The sequence below is a fragment of the Ictalurus punctatus genome, chromosome 2 (genome assembly GCF_001660625.3).
Source record: "Ictalurus punctatus breed USDA103 chromosome 2, Coco_2.0, whole genome shotgun sequence".
In the NCBI taxonomy this organism is placed as follows: Eukaryota; Metazoa; Chordata; class Actinopteri; order Siluriformes; family Ictaluridae; genus Ictalurus; species Ictalurus punctatus.
The window spans coordinates 19179286-19205081 of NC_030417.2; the positions used below are offsets into that span (position 1 = coordinate 19179286).

The 25796-nt window shown below is 40.2% G+C and overlaps 1 protein-coding gene across 2 annotated transcripts in view; it reads right to left on the minus strand.

Moving 5' to 3' along the window:
* Positions 1-846: 846 nt before the first annotated feature.
* Positions 847-25796, minus strand: part of carhsp1 (calcium regulated heat stable protein 1) — a 29879-nt gene continuing 4929 nt past the window's right edge. The window contains exons 1-4 of one of the 2 annotated variants that reach the window (XM_017450930.3): positions 15764-15936; positions 6818-7048; positions 4777-4899; positions 847-1343 (exon numbers count right to left, since the gene is read on the minus strand). In XM_017450930.3, the coding sequence (XP_017306419.1) occupies positions 1181-1343; positions 4777-4899; positions 6818-7008 (477 nt within the window). In that variant the 5' untranslated portion in view covers positions 7009-7048; positions 15764-15936 and the 3' untranslated portion in view covers positions 847-1180. Of the gene's footprint in view, positions 1344-4776; positions 4900-6817; positions 7049-15763; positions 15937-25796 lie in introns of those variants that run through there. The other variant, XM_017450922.2, reaches the window with a different exon arrangement.

The following is a 25796-nucleotide window of genomic DNA, read 5'->3' on the forward strand; positions in this document are numbered from 1 at the left end:
AAAATATATACGATTGTGTTTGAACATGTGTTTAAGTTGAATATATTATTTATTAATATATATTTAAATAAGTGCAGGGGTGCATAAGAATTGTAAAGAATAAGATTAATTTAATTTCACTTAATTTCATTTTACATTTCACTTATTTGCAATGGATTTTCACTTAACATCATGCTGCGGCTAATCCACTGACCCATTGTGCAGTGAGTTGACAATCACTGAGTCTCTTGTCCTATCAGAGAGTCATAAAAATGACAGTGATTAAACTTGACTAACTTACAAGTTTAAGAACAAAATTAATTATTAAAAACAACAGCAACATGGTCTTTAACCATGGTGCGTTAAGAAGGCAGGTAACGCTAACTGACCACACTGATCCTCAAATATTAGAGGATTTTATTACTTTTTAAAACATTGATGTAACTAATATCGCAGTTCTGTCTCTTTAACTCTATGGATTCAAACTGCCCGCAAATAACTTCTTGGAACTATCTGAAGTCTACATGAATCACATGACGATCAAGCGTTTTGAACTTCCATTGGCACAACTCTCTCTCTCTCAAAGGCTGTGCTGTGGATGAGCCGTTACTATAGTAACAGTAACGTAATATAAACGTGCGATCGACTGTTTTTCAAGAACGGCAGCTTTGACAGTAAATCCAGCTGTAACCTCACTCAGTCATATTAAAGAATTCAGCAGTGCTGTGGTATTTGGTAACATTTAACAGTAAATGAAAGCCACCATGGGTCAGATAGCATGATCATGATAACAGCTAGCGTTTTCTAAAGTAACAATTGTATGATAATGTGTTTTAAGGTTTTTGAAATGAAATCTTGAAAATGATATAGATATGAATTAAGGCTTTATTTTTTTTCATTGCAGTTCATTAAACTTGGTAATAAACAAAAGCAATCCTACAGAACTACAAACGGTTAGTGTAAGCATATTGATCAGCAAAGAATTCTCCTTTTGCATCAAAAGAAAAAAAACCCATTAACGATAATGGATACAATCACACAAAAAAAACCCCCACAAAAAACCACCATATCAAGGCAAGCATAGTCTTCCATCTGCCATCAGCTGTCACACTGCTCTCACATACTCAGCCGTCATCTAGCACCATTTTTCTCCCATCAAATTCAGCAAAGGGACAAAATCATTGAGCAGAAATAGCTTTGTTCAGGAGTTGATCACTGTTCCTGACCATGTCTCGTGTTTAGTGCCAGGTGCCAGGTGAGTTATGGTCACTTCCACAGCTTGAACCTTCTCGTGTTTGGGTGGAATGGAGCAGATTTTATAGCTCACCTCATCCCCTTCTACTAGAACGTACTCTCCCTCGATACTGCAGGAAAAACACAGACAGTGTACACAAAAGGTTAAAATATTGATCGTGAGACGTGTAATGATTTTTTTTTTTTTTTTTTAATCCATAGGCAGTTAAATTCCTTAAAAGATTTTGAATGCATGTGAATATTGTATATAATGTTATTACTCCCCCTGTAGAACATAGAGGGTATGTTCTTCCTTGTGTGGCGTGTGTTCAAGGATCTTTGCAAAGTACCATTTCAAGGTAGGGTCAGGAGTTGTGTTCCAAAGAGTTTTCTGTCATTTACCACATTTTAAAAGCATCAACAGAAAATTCTGGGTAATGATTTATCGAAACACATCCTCTAGGTACGGCTGAGGTGATGAGCCAGTGAGTCAGTCTCTCTTTAGACAGGGGGAGCTCCTTGTGTCTCTCCCCCACGACAGAGATAATACACTTGATCTGACCATCAAACCAATCAAATCACTGATGTCCGGTCCAAATGGTACCATAAGGCACATTCTGGGGAAAGCTAGGAATGCTCAGCAGATTCCCTCTCGTGGAATGATGCTGGAAATGGACCTAGGGATCAAACCATGTCACTCCAGAGACATTCAGCCACCAAGAGAGCTTATCGCAAAGGTGTGCAGTTCTCCCATTTTTTTCTGCTGAACTGATCACATTTAGAGAGACCCATTTCAGTTCAGCATCCTGCATGGGCTCTAAAGGGATTTAGTACAGCACTGAGATCCCATGCTGGGCTTTTGGGGGAGTGTGACAGACCAAAGGTACCTTGTTCCCCTCAGAAAGTCTGTGAAAAGTTTATGCCCTCACACAGACAGGTTGCTGTGACATGCTGCAATGGCATACGCCTTAAACGTAGACTTTGTGCTGTCTGGCAATCCCCATAGAAAGGCTTGTGCTTTAGAAAGCAAGCAGTGCACTAGATCAAGGTGATCCACCTAAAAGCATATTAAGGGCTCTTGCATACAGGAGAACTCTGTGGTCTGCTTTTGCCCATACTGCCTTGAATTCAGCAATGTGTAGAGTTGACAGTACGGCCAATCTTGAACCAGTGTGTCCTGACCGAGTGGACTGTTCAGCTACACCAAGAACAACCACCGTCAACACAGTCAGTTTTTTGCATGAAGATAGAGATCCACCTGTGGCCTACCAACCTTTCCCCAGATCTGTCAGGTGACGGATGAAAAAATGTGTTTCTACAGACATAGATTAGGCAACTAAAATGAGTAGATAGTATAGTAAATAATTGAAATATATCAATATAAGTAATAAAAGAATTATTACTTCTTCAGTTTTTTGCCATGTCTCACATCTGTTTATCACCTCCTAAGAAATAATCATCAAGCCTTTGTGAGAATCAGGGTTTTGTTTATTTTCTTCTGTAAACAGTATTTCTAAAACACAGTCTAAATGTACTTTTTGGTACTTATGCTAAAAGGCTTTCAAAAACAACACACCTAATTGCACATTAATTCTTCTTCTGCGTCATGCGAATCCATTTTCTCTTCAGATGGTGAGGCAAAACAATAAGCCTTCCACTTCTCATCGGTTTTTCCATTCTCAAGGTAAAAGCTAGAAGACGGACCATTCTTGATTACACCAACGCACATAAAAGCAATGGAATGACGTGCGACAGCAGCCGCGTCTCTCCAAGGTTTACCATTTGACGTCCAGAGCTTATTGTATTTCTGCACAGTTCTGTCATTCTTCACTGGACTGCTTGTCTCCCACGCAAGAGAACCGAACCCCCCCCCCCCCTCCCCCCCCCCCAAAAAAAAAGAAAAGAAAAAAAAAAACAAAAAAAAACAAACACACATGATCCATAGAACACTCAACCACCCACACACACAGCCATGAGCATCTTCTCAACATGGACACCTGCTGTGTCCTGATGCATTCACAAGCATATAATTAAACCCTTGCCCTAGGAATTCAACATGCTGTATTATTGTAGCTTTTAGTTTTACCTTCAGTAAGTACTATTTAAAACATTCAGTGGGGACTAGCTGAAGGAATACATCAACATTTTTTTTTAACATAAACTCTATCCATAGTATCTGTAGTGTTTGGGTGATTAGCAGAGACAAGTGCATGCTGCACTGAGAGGGAAAAAGAAACCCACTTGCTCGAACTCCAATTATAATGGAAATCTAAGGGCAGCTGTTGAAAATGTACCTTTGTTATTTTTTTCTGAGGTGTTTGTAAATATAACGTTGTAAGTATTTTCCACAGTGAAGAATCTGCAGTTTTGTCAGTGTTTCCTAGATAGTTGTGTGGCTCTGGTGGCATACGCATGCAACTAAAAATAGAAATAAAGAGAACAACTTTTTAACCATATAGTGTGTTGTAAAGTTGGATAAAGTTGAACAAGAATAGTTTCAGTAAGACTTCACTCGCATCTGTCTGATTCTCATACCTCTGTTGTTAAAATTTTAACACCTGTAGTTTTGAATATGCATTTTATATTTGTAGAGTTTAAAAAAGTTTGACAGAATTTACCAAGTGCCCTTAAAATTGGGGGTAAGCAGGTTCTTCAGTTACTTGTGTTAGTGTTCAATTTTGCCTTTAGTTGCTTATATGGTATATACACTTGCTGGTCACATGTTCATTTATGCAGTCAGCCAATCATGTAAGCATAAGCAAAGCATAAAATCATGCAGATACTGGTCAAGAGTATCAGTTAAATGTTCACATCGAACATCAGAAGGAAGAAAAAGTCTGATCTCTGTGACTTTAACTGTGGTATCAGATGGGCTGGTTTGAGCATTTCAGAAACTGTTGATCTGGGATTTTCTCACACACATCGCTAGAGTTTACAGAGAATGGTGTGGAAAACAGAAAACATCCTGCGAGCGGAGATTCCGCAGGCTGAAACACCTTGTTGATTAGAGACATCAGGGGAGAATAACCAGACTGGTCTGAGCTGACAGCAAGGGTATAGCAACTCAAATAATCTCTCTTTATAGCCGTGGTGAGCAGAAAAGCATCCAAGAATGCACAACACATCAAACATTGAGGTGGATGAGCTACCAGAGCAGAAGACCACATCAGGTTCCACTCCTCTCAGCCAAGAACAGGAATCTGAGGCACAGACTCGCCCAAACCGGACAACTGAAGACTGGACAACGACCTACACCTACTTATACTATGCAAAAGTATGTACTCTTTTTGTGAAGAAAAAGTACATACTTTTGAGTGTGTAGCAAAAGTATGCAAGTACTGGGACATAGTAACTCATCATGTAACAGAAGACAATGTTGTTGCCAAGTAAACAGACTCCTTGTTGCATTCATTATTCCTTATATAAAATTTATACTATATAATTTCATTTATCATTTCCGTGCTGTATTTTCTACATTTCATTTACACCACTCATTTACACCAGTCTGTTAGTTTAACCGGACACTCGATAGTGGTGTGTGAGAGACTGCTTTATCTCACTCACTCTGAGATATGCACAAAGATGTCAGCACCGCCATCCGATGGTGTGATGAAGCCGTGACCTTTGGATCGGGAGAAGCACTTGCAGACCCCGGTGAAGACCGGACCCTCAGCTGCCCGAGCAGTCCTGTAGGGGGACACAAAAAGCAACAGTTTTTACTTCTTTTTTAATAGCTTCTGAATGGCTTATACATGATAAAAAGTTTAAATGATAAAGCTGAAACAGAAAATGTCACTAAATGGTGCTCAACAGCTTGTTGCGTGCAGAATGATTTTGGGTCTTCTTATCTGAAATGTAATCTATTGGGTAAGACATGTTCGTTGTTTGACGGTTCCTTTTTTGGTTCTGTATGTGAAACCAAGGCTATTATAGGTAACAAGTAAGCTTATGTATCGCCTCTATTTCAGTAGCATGCGAACTGCATTATTAAAAAATGAACTACAGTTTCAGAATACGAACCAGACGAAAACATTTCATTTTCACAGTTTAGATTCAGGTCACTGATGTGTCCAGTTGAAATATTTTGGATGCATGTCAAATTGTAATTAAAGCATTTTAACATTTATAATAAATATAAAATAAACACTACTGCACAGTGGCATAAGATTCTCTAGCATGTTGAGGGTTTTTATCCCATGCAGCCCCACAATCTGTCCAAATAAAAGCAGAAAATCATGAAACGTGCTGTCCTCTTTGCTTGCAATATGAAAGCATTATATAAACACTGTACCAGTATAAATACAGTGTTTAAAGTACATATGCAGTACAAATGAGTAGGACAATATGGAGTGACACTTTGTTTGAAATGTCACAAGACCTCACAATACCGGCATTGAAAGTTTAAAATTTTATCACGGTGATAATGCTAAGACAAAAAATTAACAGTGAATTCAGGGACATGGGAAGAGGTTTTACATTTTGGAGGTGCTGGGATTTTAAGCAACGTACACGTGATGTGCTCGATCTTTATGTTAGAATTATTATAGCAGTTGAAGTGTAAGGACTCGGAATTCAGGAAGCCCACTTCCCATGTCCTTGAATGGATTGGAACGTTATCAGCTGAACCACTTCAGACTTTAGGCTACGCCTGAGTCTGATACCAAACTATGAGCTGAGGAAGAAACTGAATCAGCTTCAAGATCGAGTTGTAACTATTTAGGCTTGCGCAATATATTTTGCACTATTTTACACTGCCACAATCCAGTGACATTTAATGATAATGATAATGAGTCTTTACTGGTCACATATGCGGCAGAGCACAGTGAAATTGTCTTCTTCGCATACCCCGGTCTGTCAGGAAGCCGGGGTCAGAGCGCAGGGTCTGCCCCTGGAGCAGAGAGGGTTAAGGGCCTTGCTCAGGGGCCCAACAGAGGCAGCTTGGCAGTGCTGGGACTTGAACCCCCGACCTTCCGATCAGTAACCTAGAGCCTTAACTGCCAAGCCACCACTGCCCTGATTTACGCCGAATATACATTACCAAACCTGCCATACATATTTTTTATATATATATATATATATATATATATATATATATATATATATATATATATATATATAAAATATATAATATATAATACCTATAATCCTATAATCTATCCTATAAAAACACAATAATCCTGTTTAATGTTATTAGTGTCAATCAGATCATTAGCAATAACATTAACTACATTTAATATTCACAAATTACTAAAAAGCTGCTGAGCAAATTTTTGGTTTTCAGCTGCAAGAGGAAAAAAAAAAAAAAAGAGAGAAATGAAAAGATTAAATAGGCACAGAATGAAGCGTCAAATCGAACACTTTTGGTTCTGTGCGATTCAACTGTTTGATACACCCTAAGCCTAGACTTTGTCCTTCTGTCCATGTTTATGTAAGGGTGTGTAAGAAACATCACTGAGTCTGAGACACTGAACCCCTCCACAAACCAGATTCAGGAGACGCCACTGTGCACGTTCAGAGCTAATCTGGTAGCTATAACATTCCCTTTATTCTTAGCTACATTAGCCTCATAATTCCACAAAGCAAATTTCAGCTGATGTGTACTCACGCAGAGGTGGTGCGGTTGCGGCGGGTAGGTAGCGGGCTGGGGATCAGGAACCCTCTCATGGGAGAGGGTGAGCGGGGTCTCTGGCGGCAATGGGGCAGATGCAGGGAGCTAGGTGAGACCGGAGAAGTAGGGGATAGCGGAGGGGTTGTGGACGGAGCCGCGGGCACCGGGGATGAGGCCTCGGAGGACATGTGTGCAGGACACTGCAGCTCTGCCAGCAAACACACTGAACTGTGGGGGGAAAACAAACAGAGCTCGGTCTGACTGAAGTGCGTCACTGTCAGAAATCGTTATATAGCAAACAGGCTTGGTGATTAGCATTCTAACTAGCAAGCATTACTCATGTACAGGATAAAAGTTGCAAGAAAATACACCAGCTAGCTGATTTGGTGTTAAGAAATGTTTAAAGTGTAACATATCTGATCACCAATGCTATAGATCGTGAAACATAAAATAGTCCATGTAAAAGCAGATGACATGCTATGGCAAATGCTAACTTATAGGTAGTGGGTTTAAACCAAAGGTAAATCAAGCTGACCTCACAAACTTTAATGTAAATGCTAGAATGCTTAATAGTTTACACTTGTACACTATTGCCATAGATATTAACTAAAATGCAACAAAAATATTTTAGCAAACATTACACTGTTTTCTCTTACAGGAATTAAAATGTTTTCAGAATTTTTTTTGGTCCATCTGTATGGTTTACTATGAAATAGGGATGTCACGAGAACCGATACTTCGGTACCAACATTCTTAAACTGTGACTGTACTTGTTTTTCTGCAGTAGCGTTATCACCATTTGTAACGAAAGTACCAAGGTTGCAATTCTTCCGGACCTGAAGGGGGCAGCAAATACGCGCAAGTGTTTTAGTCGGTCCACAAGTGGTGAAGAAGAAGAGGAACGCCTACAAGCACACGGGAAAAACTACAGAAGTTTAGCTTAGCTTAACAAGTTTAGCTCCGCCCGACTCATTGAGAGAAAAGCTAGTATCAGTTTCCAGTGTGCAACCGATGCTATCGTTCATTTCAAACAAAGCGAGGAAACACCTGGAATTTAGTGAAGCACCTGAAAGACGGTCCTATATTATATTTGTTTGAGGCAGCTGGCATTGTAGCCGTGAAAACAGCTAACGTTATGCTCCATGTAATGTTTGTTAAAGACGCTAAAGCATTGCAATGTTATAAACTACCTCCGAATGGGCCTCCATGCATCGCCATTCAGCCCGTGTCCTGTCAGCTAAATGTAGCCTAATGTCACTAATAATTATTCAAATGTTCATGCTTTTCATAAATCTTTCTGGCCTGCCCCCATATCAGTGAATTTAAACTAATGCTTGCATTCAGAGTATAAGGTGTGTGTGTGTGTGTGTGTGTGTGTGTGTGTATGTGTGTATGTGCACGCATGTTTAGGAGTGCACCTACAGAGACTCATTGTCAGACAGTGTTTGATAACCAAAATACCCTCTCCCTTTCTCTCCCCCTCTCTCTCCCTCCCCCCCCTCTCTCCCTCTCTTTGCCAGTTTCAGCCAGAGGAGGATGTCCTCCAGGAGAGTTTTTTTATTTCATTTTTATACCACACCGTGGTATCGACTTTGGTATCGAGTATCATGTACTTTTGGTGGTATTGGTACCAACTACTAGATTTTTGGTATCGTGACATCCCTACTATGAACAATTTATAACGGACTTCTTTTTTTTTTTTTTTTTTTTTAAATGGAGTTATTCCTCAACCCTGAGTAAAGAATACCACTGCGTGTAGACAGCGGCGTGATGACCTCCACTCCTCCATCACACCGGCCGTGATCAATCTGTTTTCTGATGAGATGCTCAGAATGGCAGAGAATAAGTGATACGGATCTGGGAAAATATTTCATTACTCTTTTCTGTGCCGGATGACGCTGGGACTAAAAATGATATCGATTCGTTTCAAAGCGAGAACTGAACCTGAGCGTTCGGTTTTGCTAAAAAGAATAATTTGTCTATTCCGGAGGAGGAAGCAAAGCCCTGATGTTAAGAGTTGGGGGTTTTTGTAAGTGTGTATTCATTCATGTGCTGAAGTTTTGTTATAAGGAGATGATAGTATTTATGGAAGGAGTCTCCAGTGTCAGCGCTTTGTGACAGTCAACTTCAGGCTAACAAAAGTCCGTTTAGTTTTCAGGTTGACTTGATCATTATTTTTGAGTAAATACATAAAGAAAAGTGTGCATGTCTAATGCCAGCAGGTCACTTGTCAAAATTGTATGCACACAAGATTTATGTACGTAATAATAATAATCAGATAATTAATTAAACACACGGCACAATATAAAGCAGGGCTGAAGATAAAAATCAATGCAAGACAATAAAGAAAGGGACGTTTTAAAACTCCAAAACAGCAGGTTAGTAAAATACAAACACTGTTTAAACTTTATCATGTAGGAAGCCTCAGACGTTCCCCTCGACTCATTCAGTAATCATCACCACCATTTAACTATTTATTACCAAACACCTGCAGATGGTTTATAAAATTATATGACCCATCACATGGAAGAGGTAAAGCTGCCCACTCTGCGCTGGGGGTGTGTAAATCTCCAGGGAATGAATGTGAGGTTTAGATCCCAAAGTGGGTTTTGAGGATACCACGGTGGACTGCAGGAATAAAGTTCTCACTACGTGGATAAACATATTAACATGGTGTGAAAGAAAAAGTCATGAGAAATCATGATCGAGTCTGACCAGAGAGTGAACAAACTGTCGCATCCAACGCCACCATCGATGCAGGAGCACCGTTCCCAATACCAATCCGCATATTTTCAAGTCTGAACTCACCTAGGGTTAGTGCACCTGCTGCCAGTTACCTGCCAAATGATTTCTCATGACTTTTTCTTTCACACCATGTTAATATGTTTATCAATTTGCAATTTTCTGCTCTCAAGCTTTAGATTGTTAATAAAGATTTTACTCACACGGATTTTACCTGCCAAGTTCAAATATGTTTAAAAATGTATTACTCTCATTAAAATCCCATTATTCTGTCTAAATCAGTTCCAAACACAAAGTAGCAACTAGACAAAATTCACATTGATATTCTTTGCCAAGATTTAAATTTGTACACTCGTCATCCACTGTAGTAGTACACCTGCAGTTCCACTGAATAATATTACTCTGCATCAGGTAGGCAGTACATGTACTCGCACATTATTCCTGCCTTTGGGTGAGAGGCTCCGGCTGAAAGATGCCACAGTCTGTGCCATTTCAGTAACTTTTTTGGGTGTTCAGTTTTGTTCAGGCCGTTTTCTTGGCTTCTATTTGGTTGTTATAGTGTTGATTTCTTTTTGCTCTTTCTGTTACATAGATTAGATTGTTCTCTCGAGCTTTTATTCTGGCTGGTCTGGATCAGGTTGAGTCTGGTTGAGTTCTGAGTGCTTATTATCCTGGGATCTTTTTCTGTGGCGGGGAACGACACATATTACTAATAATTGGTTGAGGTTTGTCATCCAGGTCAAGTCTGTCTGGCTTTCGACTGTTTATGTAGACCTTACTATGAATGCTATTGATCTCTCTGGTTTAAATGAAGGAAGGCCCTCATCTATTTGTAAACAGATTAATTTCACCTAGCTCTCTAGCGTAAATTATTCCTTTACTGCTTTTCAGAGATGGTTGAGGGAAGGCCCTTATATGAGTACCAGCCAATTCAGTGGCACGTAAAGATTCGTTGCTTGCGTCTTCTTCGACAACTCCACCAGAATCGGGCCAACCCTCAAAGTTTTTGACTTCTTTGACTGTCCCTGCCATTCCTGAGATGCCTTTTTGTATGTCAAAAGGAGGAGCTTGGTAAGGGGCATGTCTGGTGATAGAGATTCTAGGATTACAAACCTCTGCCAGTTATCAAATAAAGACAATCTCTAGTTACTGAATCAAGATCTAAATCTGTTGGGTGGCGTTGGGTGTTTGGTGACCATGTCCATATGTATTTTCTTTCATCACCTCTACCCGCCTCGGAGCCCAACAAAGGGATGCACAGGCCTGCAGATATGCATTAGGGATATAGCAATGGTATACACAAGCAACCATGTCAAGTAACTACGTCGCTCAATTGACCCTTAATCAACACTTAACACCAGAAAGGTACAACCCAGGGCAAGTCTTGACCAGCTGCTTGATTGGCACGGGCCCTCCCAACCTCCTGTCCATGCAAAGTAGGAGCTACTTTGTTGGAATTATGGTAGCTGCAGCACACTACATTCCTGTGATCAAGTGCCAGGACCTCTTTCACCACAAGCACAGGTTGCAACTTACAGCAAACAAATCGCCCCATTTGTCTCCTCTTACGATGAGCAAGGGGGTGCTTCTCTCCCGGGTCTCCATGTAGTGCAAGGAAGTGGTGAAAAAGAAAAGGAAGCAAGCAAGTGAATGAATGAATGAACAAATACACAAATAAATAAATATGTTCTACTCGGGGTTTCCTATATATTACCATGAGGAAGAAAGGTGTAGTGTTTTTAAACCCTGAGGATTTCTCTGCTTTTTTCTTTTTCGCATGAGAAACACTTTTATAGGGAAAATTAATTCCACTTGGCAAAACCTGCAGAACATAATCAGTCATAAACCATTCTTTAACGTGCGCTTTATCAAATTAAAGCCGTTATTCATTAGGAAGAAGAGCCAGGCACAGAGAACACAGTCACGCAAATCTAAAGTGACTGCAGGCTAATACACTAATACATATATCAGACTATTTCAGCTGCCCGTGACATCGAGACAGATGGCAGGAGTGTGTGAGTGACAGTCATTGGAGGGTGTGGAGGGGATCTTGTGTTATACACTACTTATAGTAGTAGTATAGACATTCGTAACAGCAAAAGTTACAAATGTCACTGTTAAGGCTAAGGTTAGTGGTGTGGCTTATTGTATGACTTCATTTGCATATGGAATGAAGGAAAAGGAAAATCTAGCTCCGTAGCCCTTCCTTATTGAAATAATCCTCTAAGCTACTTTAAATTCACATATGCACTATGAAACAAATCAGAAACACAGTACTTAAGATTCTTTATAAACTATGGATGGCAATTCATCCTAAACATCAAATCACAATCAAATTGTCCGCTTTTGCCTGCAGTTGCAAATGATCCCCGAACTGCAAGTTCCCACATATCCAATCGTTTTTAACAATGACTTGAGTAGCATTTCCGCCCGTTCTTGGTGTTTGTTATGTGATAGTACAGCCTGATCCAAATAACCTACAAAACTGGCACCAGGGTCTTTATTGCCATGGCAATACTGTGGTACAGAACACCCTGTGAGAATTGCTCCTTTGTACCTTCAGATTACATCATTCACTCCAATTACCTTTCACTTTTCATGGTCAGGATCTGAATAAAAGGCTCATAAACTGGAGATAACGTCTGTTCCAATTACACAGTATCTCTTATTGTCCAGCTTTTCTCTTTTTCTCTGACTCCGAGTGCTAAATGAGTCCATCGTGACCTCGTCCTGGCAAACGGGTCAAAACAAAAACACACTGTGTGCACTGCATTAGGGCCGCAACTAACGATTATTTTCCTAATCGATTAGTTGACCGATGATTCTCAACCCCCTCGCCCCCCCTCCCCATTAATCGGTTAATAGGATGGGGGTACCATTTTTTTGTTTATTTAAAAATAAAATCCACAAACTGAGTGTTACAAATATAAACTTTACACAACTGTTTGTCCAATTATATAAGACTGAAAAGAACCCAATACACACAGACACACACCAGAATATTCATTATTCATTTAGGACTGTAGTTTAATTCAGTGCTTTTTGTGCATCCATAAAAAAATAATGCATAAATACTTATAATATAAACTAAAATATAAGTTTATATTATATAACAGTATTTATGCATTACTATTTATAAACTGTAACGTTGACAAACAGTAAACTGAAGAAAGTCATTGTCTGTGACTCTGGAGATCTGTTAAATCTAGCGGAGTCACATTACTTGCGTATGACGTCATGCACCATCAACTAGGAAGCGGCTTAAACTTACAGTTAGTTTAAAACCCGCTAGTGTTCTATTTGAGACTATATTACTTTTCTAAAACACATACACCAGACTAAGTAGAGTATACAGTGCATAGTGTAAGTGTATAGCATTTGGGACACAACTATAGTATTTTACTCTCCAAAACGTGTTTTCGGAACAGAAGTAACGTAGGGAGTAAACGTGCCCGGTGCTGCAGACCAACTAATCGATAATGAGATTCAGTGACAACTCATAATTGATTATTATCGATTTTATCAATTAGTTATTGCTGCTCTACACTTCATAAAGGAAAATATTTTGGGGAAGACATTTCTAAAGGTCTTTTTTTTTCAGTGGAATGTTTGTTAAATTCTGACAACCACCAAAACGCCTCTGAATTTTGAATCTGACTAATCACCAATTAATCACTCAATCAATAACCTGCATTATTTGGAGATAAATATCCGAGGCCTCCGCCAGTTTAAGAAACAATAATTTCGCAGCACATCTCACAAATATGGTTCATTCAAGAGGTGAAGTTTTCAACATGTTTACACAATATCATCAGCTTACTCCTGTTTTATTCACCATTTCATAGTACGTTTTCTTATGGAATTGTAGTTAAGCTTAAACTAGTGTCAATTTTTTGTCATACCATGTCTTTTCTTAGGAGTGGCCCTTTTTCACAACATCCATGTTGTCATATTGTTAATCATGTTAATTGTCATTCCACAGAGGTATATATTATGCACACAAATAAAAATATTGCATATGTACATAAACATTGATCTATTTTATTGTTTCTACAATAGATGTATTATCCTGTTTATATTATACTACATCTGATGTATAGATACTTATGGAAATTCTCTTTTCTTTTCTTTGATGTTACTCGTCCTACTTGTGCTGCTGTGTCAACCTGAATTGCCCCTATGGGGGATCAATAAAGGTACATCGTATCTTATCTATGAATAGCAGTGTTCCACAGGAATCTGCCAATATTCATGACTATTCTGTCTGGTTTATATTTTATTTTATACACACACACACAGGATAAATTTCTAACAAGTTTGCTTTTGTCTTGCAACAATGTTTTCTTGATTTTGACCACTTTCGCATCATATTTACAGCCACCAAATGAACTTTTTTATTTTTTTTTTATTTGTTAAATCCAACCAAAGTGAGTTGTTCGTGTGATATCTCCTCATAAATACCACAACCTACAACCCAATCTGAAAGCAGCATGTATTCCAGTTTCACTTGGAACACACACACACACAAAAAAATAACCAACACCACCAACATGAGCATTTGAACTATTCTGAGCTCTGGTTTATCAACTCGTCACTAACCTTTTGGTTTTACATGCAAACTAACAAACATTTATAGCCTAACCTGACTTTTGTGGTATTTAAAAGTCCTGAATGGTATTCAGACCTCTGGGATGAGTTCATCACGGTTCACCACAATAGAACTTTCCATTGTTTTCACACATCCAACCTTTAACCTCTAAAGTCTGCCTCTGGGGGCAGATGATTCTGCTTTCCCAGCAAGTTATACTCCAACACAATAGGAGCCCTAAATCAGTGTCAACACGCCACAGTGCAGAGACAGAGAGGACAATGAGGCAAAACCAATTTCCTACAGAACAGAAAAACAAACATGGAGCAAACGGTTACGGATCCGGACTGAGGGGACAGTAACACGTCTCATGCGGTAAATCCACACACCAGCACAGGGTTTCTTCACTTTTTTTAATTTATTTGAACACCCAAGACGGCCGCATTCCAAACATACTGTCAGAAGCACAGAAAAGGAAATTGCTCCCTTTCCTTCCTCCTCCCTCACCCCTCCACACACAAACACACACACACACACTTTGGCTGGTCATGTGGCTAGAATTATGTACAAAATAGATCAATACACCACACAACATTCATGCCTTGTGTATAAAGACAAAAGCAGTGTGGAAACACTGTGCATGCTTTTCTAGCACTCGCAATGTTCACGAGTTGTTTATGTTGCCAGGGGGATGCAGCTGTCAATCATTTTGTGATCTGACACACCCATGCAGTTCTGATTAGGCAAAAATGACATTTTGGAATGAAAGTATATTCAAAAAGGAATAAAATGCTCCATGTTGTGCCGTTACCACACCGGAGTGGATTATTTTTCTACAAATGTACATCCTGAAGTGTTTTACTCCTCTAATACCACAACAATTTTGCAACAATTATCATTTTGTTACTATTTAAAGAAAGACATAATACATTTTATCCATTTATAGCAACATTTAATGTCTGCAAAACATGTTCTTTCCTGTTCTCACATGTCATAGCAGCTATAATGAGATGTTAACTCTCATTATAGCTCATATCTCATTATAGCTCGTGCTTCAGATACTACGACAACAACAAATCAGGAGAACCAACATAACTGACAGTGTAAATACCTATTCAGCCCTGTGTGCAGGAACCAGAGTCGGACACTGATGAAGGAGAGACTCTGGCAGAAGTAACAACTGTGAGAGTGAACCATGATGTTTCTGAATGTTTACTCCGTGAACACAGAGACAGTGGGAACTTTTGTGAGGGAAATTATTCATTTTTACTTTGTAATAGTTTTGTTCTTGTTTTGTTTCATTCTCATCAGAGGTTAATGCCTAAGAAGGCCATATCATGTCACTGAGATCAGTACAAAATGTTTATCTGCTATACAGAGACACAAACATGTTCTTCTGTTCAATGTTCATCTGCACATCTTCTAAGACCATGAAACAAAGCCTGTTTGAACTGCCTCAAACCGCTTCTTATCGGCACACAGAAGTGTGTCATGCTCTGCATTTCATATATATAGTAGTGGTTCAGCACAAGCGCTTCAGAGCGCTCTCATTATTCTATCCTGCTTTATTCTATCTTGTATTAACCATCTTTCTGTAATAAACCTTTTTTTACCTTCAGAGGACGAGTATGCAAGTGTTGTCTAAATTCCACGACAATTTGGCGTCTCCTGGCTGGGCTGCGTGAGTCTTTTCAGCTTTTCTGAACAACAAGCAAACTGGAGGACGCTTGTGGAAAAGTTTCACCCTGATGACAGTGTTGACACACAGGCGGTTTGCCCTTTGTTGTGCAAAGCGAAAGACTGATACAGCCTTACCACTGACTGGTAGGAATAATCAAGAATTTAGAATTAGAATCTTATGAAGTCATAGTGTATTGCTGTCTGTATGGAAGGGAGTCAATGAAATAAGAAATGCGCGGATTACATTGAGAGAAGTATTACATGGAGCGATCTCTTATAAGAAGTTCCAGGAACTTCGCCCCTGCGAAGGCAGAGATATATGTGTTTCTTAGATCAGAGATTCGAGACACAAGCCGTCCTATCTTCACTGGTGGCAATACACACGAGATCCCAAGTGAAGGGACCAACAACAGTGCTGACTGAGGGCTTCAGAATAACAAAATCGGACCGAGAAGGGACAATGCACGCTGTGGTAAATGCCCCAATGCTAGAAGTGGCCGGAGAAGGAGGCCCTATGCTAGTTCACAGACCCTGGACATTGGAAGACATCAGGAGCAGCATGACACATCTGCCGGCGCTCCACGAAGTAGGAGGATGAAAATTTGGGGATGAACTTCAGATATTCTGCAGAGAATTCAGACCCACCACTCATGAACTAAGACGACTGCTCATGTCGAAACATGGCACGGACTTGGTCACGGTTTCACATGAATTCCCAGAGAACGATGTCCGCCTGATCAACCCACAGTGGGATGATGGAATCAACACAAGGTACATGGCACAAATCACAGCACTCCAGCAGAAGCCGACAAACACCTTTCCTGTGCAAATGGACATGACAAAAATAGCAAAGTGTAAACAACAAGACTCCGAAATTGTATCACAGTACGTATCCAGGCTCACTGAGATCCATTTCGCAAACTCAGGCTTTGAGAAACCCGACGATCTTGCAGATGGGCAGGCGGCCGTCAAAGCATGGGAGGCACATCTCAGAAACAGCTTTATGAAAGGCATGAAACCAGAAATTGGCGCTATAGTCAAACAACAATGCATCACCTGGGACACCGGAAACCTCTTACGAGACACAAAGGACAGAAAGACACAGAAGAGGGGAAAAGACCTACACACAGGGACACTAACAATGTCACAAGCTGCTAACGTGCAGCCCCAGCGGATACAACAACCGGGGGGCAGAGGAAGAGCAGTGGCATGGAGAGGAAAACCAAAAGGACGCGGACAGGGAAGGCCAGGTGGCAACCCCTATAGATACAACTTCACATGTTTTATCTGCGGAAAAATTTGGACATTTTGAAAGAGACTGTCCAGAGCAGAAGCCGACTGACTGGTAGAGGAAGGGAAGGGTGAGGCACCTGGGAACAGAAGAGGTGACATCAGACACCCAAACTATCAGTTAGCTCACAAAGAACAGTAATATATGCACATCCAACATTAGTCAGACTGACAATTCACAAATGTCTGAACCAGTCATGACCCTTAACCTTTTAAAGTATAATGCCTCTCCTTTTACACAATTACCATGATTATCTCTTGTAGTTAATGGACAAAGTGTCATATTTTTGGTAGATTCAGGAGCAACGTATTCAGTAATAAAACACTGCGAATGAAAAGAATCCCTGAAAATGAGTTCACGGTCACTGCACTCCATGGGTGTGACAGGACATTCAGTATTAGAACGTTTCTCTGAACCGCTAGTTTGTGAACGTGAAAATGGGAAAAGAGTAACCCACCAATTCCTAATTTGGTCTTCATGTCCAGTAAATCTACTGGGCAGGGACTTAATGTGCGTTTTACACTTAAATTTGATCTCCTCACCTCAGGAAGTAACAATAACTGATGGCTCATCTTTGGGAACTCCATTTGTTAAAGAAACAGAGCTGTGTGTTTATCAATGGTCCATGCATAACAAGCCTAGAGCCTGTGCTCGTTTGTTGACGTTGGCACATGATAAGATGAAGGACAACTATATTGATTTTATGCTGCCCTCTGCCCTTCATTGCACAGTACAAGTGCATGAAGGAAGACACTTAATTTTGAGAAAGGATGGTTTATGGATATCCCAGAAAGCGAAGATCTGTACCTATATCGGTGTGACAAATTTTGCACATGTTCAGTCAAATCGAGTGACACTCAATTGCGTGCATTTTTTGTCCCGGAATCAGCACCTCACGTCTCATTAGCCAAAATAACGAACAAACAGTAGAAAGACGTGCGACCGTGGGTCAGATTATGCGAGAGTGGAAAAATTACAGATTGGGAACAGAAACCCACCTCCAGCATATGGTACAGCCCGACGCTGGGAGTTTATAAAAAATTCTTTCAGGAAATGTACAAGGTTAACCTGGATGTAATATGTCATGACAAGGGAATGTTTCTGAACCTTGGGACAAGCCCCACACCCCTAGAGATACACCCACAATTGAAGAAGGTGCCTCTCGGGCTGTGGGCCCAAGGGAAACATGATGAATGGAGATTTGTACAAGATTTGCAAGCAGTTAATGTAGCAGTAAAACAGAGCTCCAGAGGCGCCAAATCCTTGCAACTATATTAAGCCAGGTTTCAGGAAATAGCAAATGGTTTTCAGTCGTAGCTTTAGCTAATGCATTTTTCAATATTCCTCTGGACAAAAATAGCCAGTTTCAGTTTGCATTCATATTTGACGGACGTCCTTACACTTTCACTCGCTTGTGTTAAGGGTATTGAGTGCCACTAACGATATACAACCAAATGCAAATGGACGGCTTAGCACCTCTACCACTTTCTCCAGGGCACAGTGTGAAACTGACACCATTAAATTTTTACAGCATCTTGCCAAAGAAGACCACAAAGCCAGTCTCTCCAAATTACATTATGTACAAGAAGAAGTGAGATTTCTTGGGTTTCCAGCTGAGAAAGCTGTGGTGACATCCAGAGACCTGGTAGGTTACTCGGAATTGACCCTCCTGGTACCACATGAAGTGTCATTACTCATGCTTGAACAAAAGACTTGTTCACCCAATGGTGCCTGCACCATAACACTATACTACTAGACATGCTGAATGTCATTATTAAACGATGTACTGTCCTTAACCCTGCTGCTCTTCTTCCAACAGAGGGAGATAGGGAACCACATGATTATGTCGTACTGACTAAAAAACTCTGTTCCCCTAGAGTCGACCTGAAGGATGTTCCATTGGAAAACCCAGATTTGACCTTTTTGTGGAAGGATCAGCGTCACGTGACCCAGAGATGGGTAAAAATCGAGTGGGCTATGCAGTAGTAACCGCACACAAGATGGTCTGTCAAGAAGTCTCCCCTCAAACCTTTCAGCACAAGCAACTGAACTGTATGCCCTCATAGAAGCATGAAGACATGCTGTGGGACAGTCAGTAAATATCTACACAGACAGTAGATATGGCTTTGAGGTAGTACATGATTTTGGAACAATTTGGAAACACATGAACTTCCTGACGAGTTCAGGAACACACATAGCCCACCACAAACTAGTCTCTGAGCTGCTGAACGCAGTCCTACTCCCCAAAACTACTGCAGTATGCAAATGTGATGCACACACTAACAAATCTATTCAGCTAGTGGTGGGGTGGTAGAGAGAGAAAATAGGACACTAAAAAACAGATTGAGAAATGCTGATCTGAAACAGGCTTAGGATGGGCTTAGCCCCTTTGGGATACTGTTTAGGAGACCTCCATGCACAGGAAATGAACCTGTGACCGCTCCTCTTCCCGACACTACAGCATATGATGATGCAATGTTAAATTACTGTGCACCCCTGTCCTCTGCTCTGCACTCTATCCACAAGCAGGTAAAGGCAGCACTTCAAGCTCCAGACATGGGCCCGCTGCATGACCTGAAGCCATGAGAGTGGATCGTGATCAAGGACTTCCGCAGGACCAGGTGGAACAAGCCACGGTGGTCTGGGCCATTCTAGATCCTTTTTGTCACTCACTCCGTGGTAACGGACAGCCAGAGAGCCATGTAGATGCATGCGAACCACTGTAGGAGAGTGCCCGAGCCGAGCACTGAGCTGGAGAAGACAGGACTTCAACAAGAGGCCTCTAGGAGGACCGACGCTCACTAGCGACGATCTGCATATACACCCACACACATGACACACTGCACTCCAACACACATTCTCACACCAGTTCCTTGTGGTTACTCAACACAAGACACCAAGTGGTATCTAGTAGCCTGCGAAATCACAGACATGTAGCTTTTGGAGAAAATGTTGACGACACCGAAACTGTACTCTTAGGAGGAATGAACTTCATTAGCGCGTACTATATAGCCACGTGACCAGGACAGAGGTTAGACGACGTGACTTTGATACCTCACCTCTTAAGCCCCAAAGCTCCCTGACCACAGACTACTGTTGCAGACTTGACACAAATCATTAGATGTCGACCCGCGCATCCACTCATACATACAAATCTACTCCTAATCGTGCATCCTTCTCCTGGTATAAATGATATCTGTTAGTAAGTAAGCCTGGTCATAGAATTAAACTCACAGATCACTGGGACCGTTCCCGACAACACCCAGGGGCCGGGGGTAGACCCTTAAGCTGGAAAGATAAACCAAAACACGATATTGAAGTTCATTGGGTGGAAGACTTCATGATCAATCACAACAATCACATCGCTGCAGAAGAAAGAGTGCATGCCACACACACTTTTACCCAAGTTTGGTATTTAGCTGATCGTGGTGACGGGAATAAGTGCCTAAGGCGACGTGATTTCTATAGGTCCAACATAAGCCCGCGAAGTTCTTTAGTAGACTATTGCTGCAGATTGGACGACAATTAGTAGTTAAAAGCCCGTATGTCAAGATATTGGCCGCCTCTATAACTGTTCTGTATCACCTTTGGTCATAAGAATCATTGCCAACTGTGCTACCCACACAATGTCACACGTCCCCTCATCACGCAGACACATACTGGTTATTCTATCATTGAACACATGCGGTCTGCGATACGCAACCCTCCGCAGACTAGCGAGATGGGGTTTGATTGGCTAAACTCAGTACTCGGGGGATGGGGCTCGTATTAACCGTCTGTCTACCAATAGGTGCAATAATTCTTTTTGTCTTGCTCATTTTGCCTTGTTTTGATTCTCTCATTCGGAGCAGTCTCTCACGCTCGGTGAAATCACTAATGACAAACGCTGATGTTGACAAAGACTGATCACGATCCCTGTGATGACCAACCTGACTTGTATTCTAAACCTGACTGGGTATCAGATCCAGCGACAACTGACGATGACGACCCATTGACATCCATTTCACACCTATTGTAAATATTCCTTTGACCATGACGACTCTCATTTCACTCTAAAATAAGCTTGCTTGACTACAGGATACGTTATATCCACAAAAACAGCCTTAGCGCCTTCATTATGTCTGTTTTATGATTAATTCATTTGAACCGTGAAAGGTTTCTGAAGTACTCACAGCATAGTAATTTATCTGTTAATTTTAGTTATCATATTTTGTAATGATAAAATGGGGGAAATTATTCATTTTTACTTTGTAATAGTTTTGTTCTGTTTCATTCTCATCAGAGGATAACGCCTAAAAAGGCCATGTCACTTAGATCAGTACAGAATGTTTACCTGCTATACAGAGACACAAACATGTTCTTCTGTTCAAGGTTCGTCTGCACATCTTCTAAGACCCTGAAACAAAGCCTGTTTGAACTGCCTCAAACCGCTTCTTATCGGTACACAGAAGTAAGTCATGCTCTGTATTTCATATATATAGTAGTGGTTCAGTACAAGCGCTTCAGAGAGCTCTCATTATTGTATCCTGCTTTATTCCATCCTGTATTAACCATCTTTCTGTAATAAACCTTTTTTTTTTTTACCTTCAGAGGACGAGTCTGTGAGTGTTGTCTAATTTCAACGACACTTTAGCTGCATTAGCCATGGAATCTGCTCATTCACAAAGGCGATTAGCAAAGAAACATTCACAAAATGTAAAGTGCAATATTTACGTCTTCTGGATCTGAAGCTGGATCACGAATAGTTGGTACGGATCCATGTTTGAGAATCAGCTTTTCAGCAAATCCTGTTTTGTATTGACCCTCATTCACAAAGCAGTCTGGTGTAAAATGACTCAGACAAACATACACAAACGTAGCTCTTTTTTGGGGCACATTTCCCTCAAAAATAAAAACTACTCCACTGCGTCTTCAGTGGCTCCGATGCCGGGAGTACATGACTCTTATGCTTATTTTTACAGCCAACAACAGAAAACTTATAATGCTTATGAAGCAGAGACATTCTTCTCATCACTGTAGCTTCTCCAGCATGGAAAACATGGTGGACTCAGGGGAGGAGCTATGCTAGTAGGGCAAAGTCCGTCACCATTTGTGGGCGGGGCCTGTCCCAATGTGATGTCACATTAGAGAGAAAACAAAAACGACTAATTTTGAGACGCTGTTTGATTTTATGGGGAATATATATATATATATATATATATATATATATTTATTTATTTATTTATTTATTTTTAAGGAGTGGGTGGCTTTTTACCATTGTAGGGTGGTTGTATACACACACAGCCGACACACATTTATGTTCAAACACCATTTAAAAGTGAATTTTGCATAATAGGTTGCCTTTAAAAAGAAACTGAATAACATTTGTAGCAGCATCTCATTTATAGAAAATTCAGACATTTACCATGGGGATATTCTCATTCAGTACATTTATATCTCTAAGTTTTATTTCCGTTAATATTTATAAAACAATACCCATCATGTTTTTTCTTTTTTGCATATGTATATGATGTCATCACCTCCTGAACTGTGATGTCACAACCATAATCCTGATGTATAAAAGGTCTTTAATTCTGTAATGCAGAAACAAATCTCACATGACTTCACATAGGTGCTGAGCTCATATGCACCATCAGACACTTTGAAAGTCAATATTTCTTGTTTCATGGGTCACATTTGTAACTCGAGGATTTGCAGGAGTCGGGTGTGTAAAATCCTCACCGTCGTGATGTGAGTGAGCATTTCTGCAAACAGCATTGCCTCAGGAGACACAACCGATACAGACAGAGCAGACATGGGAGGCGTGTTAGGGCACTAGAGCAGAAGGAAAATATGTATATGTGTGTGTGGACCTTATCCACATCTCACTTAGCAGTTAAAATAACAAGAAAATTAAAGAGCTTTACAGCAGATAATTTACTGAGCAATTTTTCCTGCTCCCTACTTCCCCTCTTTCCAAGTACTCCAAAAGAGAGTGAGTGAGATGACGTCCCAGAGGCCCCACACAGGAAAGCAGCTACAGAGATGAAACATCTCTGTTACTAAGCCAAGGGAAAGCATGATGGAAACCCAGGAAGTTTACACAGCTGTTGGATAAAGATGAGCCGAGGGAAGACGGTGGCCTCGAAATACAGCTATTATAATAAAAAAAGAGGACCGGCCACGACAAATCCCACTCACAGAACTTTATAAACACGGCTGGGGAAATGTCTGGGCTTCATTTCAGCAAGGCATTGTTTTTAAAAGCTGCTGTTGCGTCTGTGATCCCCATGTGGAGCAGATGGAGCACAAAAGAGTCGGTTCACCTCTCATGCTGCTTTGGTCCAGGTTCAGGAAGCAGAAACGTTGTGATGAGTACTGTTAACATGTGAATGGCACATGATGACAGTGGGGTTTATTAAACAGTTAAACAGAACTACTCTAATGCTTGGTTTCTTGTGTTAAACCCATATTATATTTTAGGAAAGTTAAAAAAGGAAATGAAAGTAACATTAAGGATGCAGTGAAATGTACAGCGTTCAGTGTGTTTTAAAAGGAACCCTAGTGTGTTCTGTGGTGCTTTAGTGATCCGACTGCATCAACTGAATCAAACTGCGTTTTTGTTGATTAACTGAGCCAAAAGGACAGAGCTGCGGCGCTGAACACGTTCTGGAGATGGGTATGAGCACAAAAACAAACCACCAGTAATCTGATTTCAATCTGATTCAGACTCAGCAAACGGAATAAAATGTGTGAACAAGCATTAAAAAAAAAACAAGTTTTTTTTTTTTCTTTTTTCACAACTAGGCTTGAGAGTCCATAGGAATTCACAGTTTCTTTGTGATGTCTTGGGCCAAATCTGCAGTAAATTCGAAGAACTGAAAGAGTTTGCATGATTTTGATTTAATTTCTGCAATTGCGAAATCCTGGAGGGACTGCTTATATAAACAATGCTGTTCTGTCAGGAAATGATCAGCTACCCAGACGTTAAGCTACAAATAAATGAGAAAAGGCATCTTGTACAAAGTAAATACATTGTATAAGACTTTATATAAGCTATATCAGCAGCAGTTACTTATCAGTAATTGTTCTAAAAGTGTTGGTGTTTTATACTCAGATGGCACTACTGACATGGGACGAGGTTACCGTAACAACCCTGCTGTCTTGCACATGGAGGCATGGCAATGTCAAAGCTTTTCATTCTTTTTACAAAATTATACAGCCATCCTTATTAGAGTTTGATATTTAGAGACAAGTGCTGCGGTTCAACATCACTGACATGAATTATAGTGAGGCAGCATGAATACACCTGCTCACACACACACACACACACACACACACACTCCTGCTAGGATCTGCTGTCTGCAACATCACACCAGACCCCCCCAACTGCAAGGTGCAAACCACTCATGACTCCTCCTACCGTTCAAAAATACAGTGTGTGAGAGAGCAGGTTTTTATATCTTGGTCAGGATGAAATGTCCTCACAGGGATATAAAAAAAAAAACCCTGATAGTTTTGATTTGATAGCATAGGGCAAACAGAAAACCTCAGCAGCTCGTTAACTGTTATTGACTTGAATCCTATCAACCGAGGTCCAGATAAGTATATAAACCCTTTTCCAGCTAAATAGATGTTCATGAACACCTTCCTGCAAAGGATTTAACAAATAAATCCATTCGCATCCAGTTTGATAACTGAAGCTCAGGGTCTCCAACCACGCAGAGACCAATGAAAGACTCTATATCAAATAAACCACAAAATGGTCTGTTTATTACAACTATACTCATGACGTTGTTGCTCTCTCTCGCTCTCACACACTAAACCACAGATTTCATGAGAAGCTTTTGTTCATCAGGCCACAGCATAAGTATTTATATAAAATAAAAAAAATCTAAATAAAATCTATAGAAGAGAACCTTTATTGAGTAAAAAAAAATGTAATTGTGTGTTGTTTTTTATGAGAGCAGTAACAGCAATGGGGTTATAACATGAAATTGTATATAAATGTAAGAAGTGTCACATTTATAGAGTAATGTTACTGTGTTCAGATGAGTGAATGTGTGCGCTACTGCAGAACATTCACCCTCTGCTTTAAAGCGTGTGGACAATCAAAATAATACAGAAAAAAAATACAGAAAATAAAAACTAAAAAAACGAGAAAAAAAAACTAATTGATTACTGAAAGAAATAATCAACAGATTAATCAATTATCAAAATACTTGTGAGTTGCAGCCCTACGGGACACACAACATTCAGAGTCACTGTGACCAAAATCACCAACAACAATAATTCTCAGTGTGAGAAATTTAGGAATGAAAACTCAGTGCCATAACGCGTGTCTAAAACCCACCAATAAGAGGACAGCAAACTCACAGGATAGCTTCAAATACATTTGTGGTGCTGGTGAAGCGTCACCGAATCATGCGCATGGACTGAAAAAAAAAAAAATCATTTGTTTTCCCAGGTTTACTGAAACACTTTAGTGTTTATGCAAGAGTTTTCTGCACAAGATCTTCTGATTTCAGGATTGCGCTGGCTGATGGCATAAACTACACAGAAAGTAGTCATTTTCTTTAAACAAGGTGTGTCCCAAATCACATACATACTGTTCTACGCCATTTTGTAGTATAAATAGTGAGAGTAGTGTGTTCACAATGAAAACTCCAACAACTAGTAGTACACAGGTGATCCAA